Genomic DNA, 3,498 nt, shown 5'->3' with positions numbered 1-3,498 from the left:
AGCCAATAAATAAACAAAGTATAAAACGAAGATAAACAAACAAAATAAAGGAAAGCAGCTGAAGAAGAGACAGCTGCTGTAAAGGAGACAGAAATTAAAGAAGAGACACATTAAGCCGCACAATGTACATGAAACTCCCTCAGATGCTGCTGCTACTTCTGCTGCTGCTGCAGCGACTACTGCTGCAACGACTGCTGCTGCAGCGACTACTGCTGCAGCGACTGCTGCTGCAGCGACTACTGCTGCAGCGACTGCTGCTGCAGCAGCCTTTGCGAAAGCAGCTGCAGCTGCTTTTGCTGTTGATGCTGCTGTTGCTGCAGCTGCTTCCGCTCCAGCAGCTTTTGCTGCTGTTGCTGCTGTTGCTGCTGATGCACTAGAGGGTTGGTTTGCTGCTATACAAACAAACAAACAACCTTGGGCCCCTCTCCGCTGCTGCTATCTTTTGCTGCTGCTGGTGCTGCTGCTGCTGCTGCTGCTGCTATGTTTCACCGCTGCTGTTGTTGCTGTGTTGTGCTGCTGCTTCTACTGCTGTCTCGCTGCTGCTGCTGCTGCTGCCTTGCAGCTCGGAGACGGCAGAAGAAAAGAGGGAGACTATAAATCAAATAAAGAAAAACAGAAAAAGAAAAAGGAGACAGACACCTCAGGGTCTCCTTACTCCTTCTTCGTTGGAAATGCGTCTCCACCTGTTCATGTTGCTGTTGCTGTTGCTGCTGCTGCTGCTGCTGCTGCTGCTGCTGCAACTGCTGCTACTGATACTTGTGCAGCTGCCACTGTTCTTACGGCCACACACTTGTTGCTACTACTGTTGTTCCTGCTACGACGGGTATTGCTACTGCTGCTGCTGCTGCTGCTGCTGCTGCTGCTGCTGCTGTTGCTGTTGCTTTTGTTTGTCTGTTTAGCGTTACGCCTGTTGTATATTTCCTGGTGTTTATTTATTTCTCTTTCTTGGTGTCTTGACACCCCAGAAGCTCCGCACCTTCTCCTCCCTGCTGCTGCTGCTGCTGCTGCTGCTGCTGCTGCTGCTGCTGCAGCTGCATGGGGCCCTTCCAATAAGATCCTAGTTGAGCAGGCTCTTGATAAAGCAGTTTATGAGGTGGGTCTACAGGGCCTCCCTTATGATGTTTTCTTTTAACTCTACAGAAGGGTGTAACATTAGGATTGAAGATAAATTCAACTAAACAATGCAACCAAGACTTATGATAGGGTAGATCATAGAATTCTTTTGCTGCTGCATGCAGCTGAGGTAGTCTATATCCAGGTATTGATGGGAAATCATGATGCTCTGTATGATAGCCGACACAGAAAGTAAATATATTCTCATAGCCATAGCTGCTATAGGTTTCTTGCAGAGCTTGACCCCAAGGAAACTGATAATGCTCAGCAATGAGATGACCGTTCAAAGGATGAAAAGACATAGAAAAGAAGCTGCCGGCAATTAAATAAAATAATGCACAAGGGCCCCAGTATATATACACCGCAGCATCCCAAAGGATTACAACAATAAAATTTATTAGTTCAAGAGCAGAAGGCTGCTTACCGCTTAGCAGCAAAGGTCTTAATGTATATGTAAAAGGAAGCAGCAGCACAAAGAGAAGCTTTGCTGCAGCAGATGAGAACATCTTTGCTTCTGTCTCCGTCGGTAGATCTGGATCCTTCTTATCTGTCCCTAAATACACATGATGATCTTGATGATGAATAATAAAGGAGACACCTGCCGGTACCCCCATAGACAGATTAACAAAGATAGCAAAATATTTGTGTAGAGAACGATAAGGAAATAGTGCGCAATGACATGCTTCATGCATTGATAGAAAAAGAATATGATTAAGACTGCCGCTAACTGTATATGTTAGAAGCATCAGAGTCCACATCGATATGTCCCAGCATGATATCTTATATGCTATCCATATATTCAATATTGTTACTGCTGCTGCATATACACCTGCTCGGATATCATAGCCGTTCAGCTTCTCTACTTCAGGGTGTCTCTCTAATATCATTTTTCTTCGCTGTACATGCGATATGCCTTGAGATGTCCAGTGAAACTCATTTGAAGCAAATACTCCTGCTGCTGCTGCTGCTGCTGCTCCTGCTCCTGCTGCTGCTGCTCCTGATGATGATGGTGATGGGTCGGTGTCGGGAGCAGGTCCTGCTGCTGATCCTGATTCTCCTGATTCTCCTGCTGCTGCTGCTGCTGCTGCTGCTGCTGCTGCTGCTGCTGCTGCGCGACGAGTTAGTATCGAGGAACCCTCTATTGAGCGGGATTGCTGCTGCAAGCTTTCTGCTTTGCTGCATGAAGAAGAAGGCGCTGCTGCTGCTGCAGCAACTTCAGCTCCTGAGCTGCTGCAGCTCTGGCTGCTGCTGCTGTCGTCAGCCGCCCCTGCAGCATACCCCATGATGCAGCGAGTGAAGCAATTAAGAGAAACGAAGAAAGAAGAAATAGGTTCAATAAAAAATAAACAAACAAACAAACAAACAATCAAACAAACAAAAAATACAGACGCTCCGCTCTCACACAGAACACGAAATAATATGCAAGTGCTGGCTTGCTGCAGCTACTGCTGCAGCAGCTGCTGCTGCTGCTCCCGCTGCTGCTGCTGCTGCTGCAGCTGCTATATTTCTTTATATGAATACCCATAAAGAAAATTTCTTCTACTGAGCAATCATTTGCTGAGAAAAACATAAAAAACAGTTGTCTGCTGCAAAGAAGTAATATCTTGTACATGCTGCGGTAACAGCAGCACCAGCAGCAATAGAAGCTGCTGCTGCAGCTGCTGCTGCTGCTGCTGCTGGTGATCGTCACTTAGTCGGCTCTGTCTAACGACAGTTTTATTACTTTTGTTTCAGTGGCTGTTGATTGAATTTGTATTTTGTTATATTTTGTATTTTGTTTTATTTTATTTCTAAGTTATTTGCTGCCTCCCCCTGCATATACACCCAACGTCTGCTGCTACTGCTGCTACTGCTGCTGCTGCTGCTGCTGCTGCTGCTGTTGCTTTTGGTGTTGTTGTGTCTTTCTCTGTCTCCTTTTAAGGTGTTTATCTAACTTCTTTGTTTTTTTGTTTTTGTATGTAGTATTTGTTTGTTTTTGTCTGTATATATATTTCTTATTGCATTTGTTTGTTTGTCCGTATATTTTATTTATTTGTTTGTCTCTGAGCTCCTTTTGTCTGTTGGTGTTTATTTATTTATTTTATTTGTTTTTGTTTCTATTATATATTTGTTTAAGTTTGTTATTCTGTGATTAGCAGCGGGTTGTCTCCCTTCCATTCGCTGTCTCCTTTTCTCTGTCTTTGTCTCTCTTCGTCTCTAGTTGTCTCTCCTTGTCTCTCTTTGTCTCTGTCTCTGTCTCTGTCTCTGTCTCTCTGTCTGTCTCTCTATCTGTCTCTGTCTCTCTTTGTCTCTGTCTCTGTCTCTGTCTCTCTATCTGTCTCTTTATCTGTCTCTGTCTCTCTCTCTCTCTCTCTCTCTCTCTCTCTCTATATATATATATATATA

The 3,498-nt window shown here is 44.7% G+C and overlaps 1 protein-coding gene across 1 annotated transcript; it reads right to left on the bottom strand.

Annotated features, from left to right (window-relative positions):
* Positions 1 to 236: 236 nt before the first annotated feature.
* On the bottom strand, positions 237 to 2,396 carry EAH_00064560 (membrane fatty acid desaturase, putative; the record flags this gene model as incomplete). The annotated part of the gene is made up of 3 exons (XM_013392953.1): positions 237 to 389; positions 977 to 1,057; positions 1,842 to 2,396. 3 exons carry the CDS (start codon positions 2,394 to 2,396, stop codon positions 237 to 239), a joined length of 789 nt encoding a protein of 262 aa, XP_013248407.1.
* Positions 2,397 to 3,498: the final 1,102 nt, after the last annotated feature.

This window comes from Eimeria acervulina, genomic scaffold, assembly GCF_000499425.1.
Source record: "Eimeria acervulina Houghton genomic scaffold, Eah_scaff2011, whole genome shotgun sequence".
NCBI classification, from domain to species: domain Eukaryota; phylum Apicomplexa; class Conoidasida; order Eucoccidiorida; family Eimeriidae; genus Eimeria; species Eimeria acervulina.
Note: the sequence above shows the minus strand (reverse complement) of the source record. Positions and strands in the feature narration are given on the sequence as shown.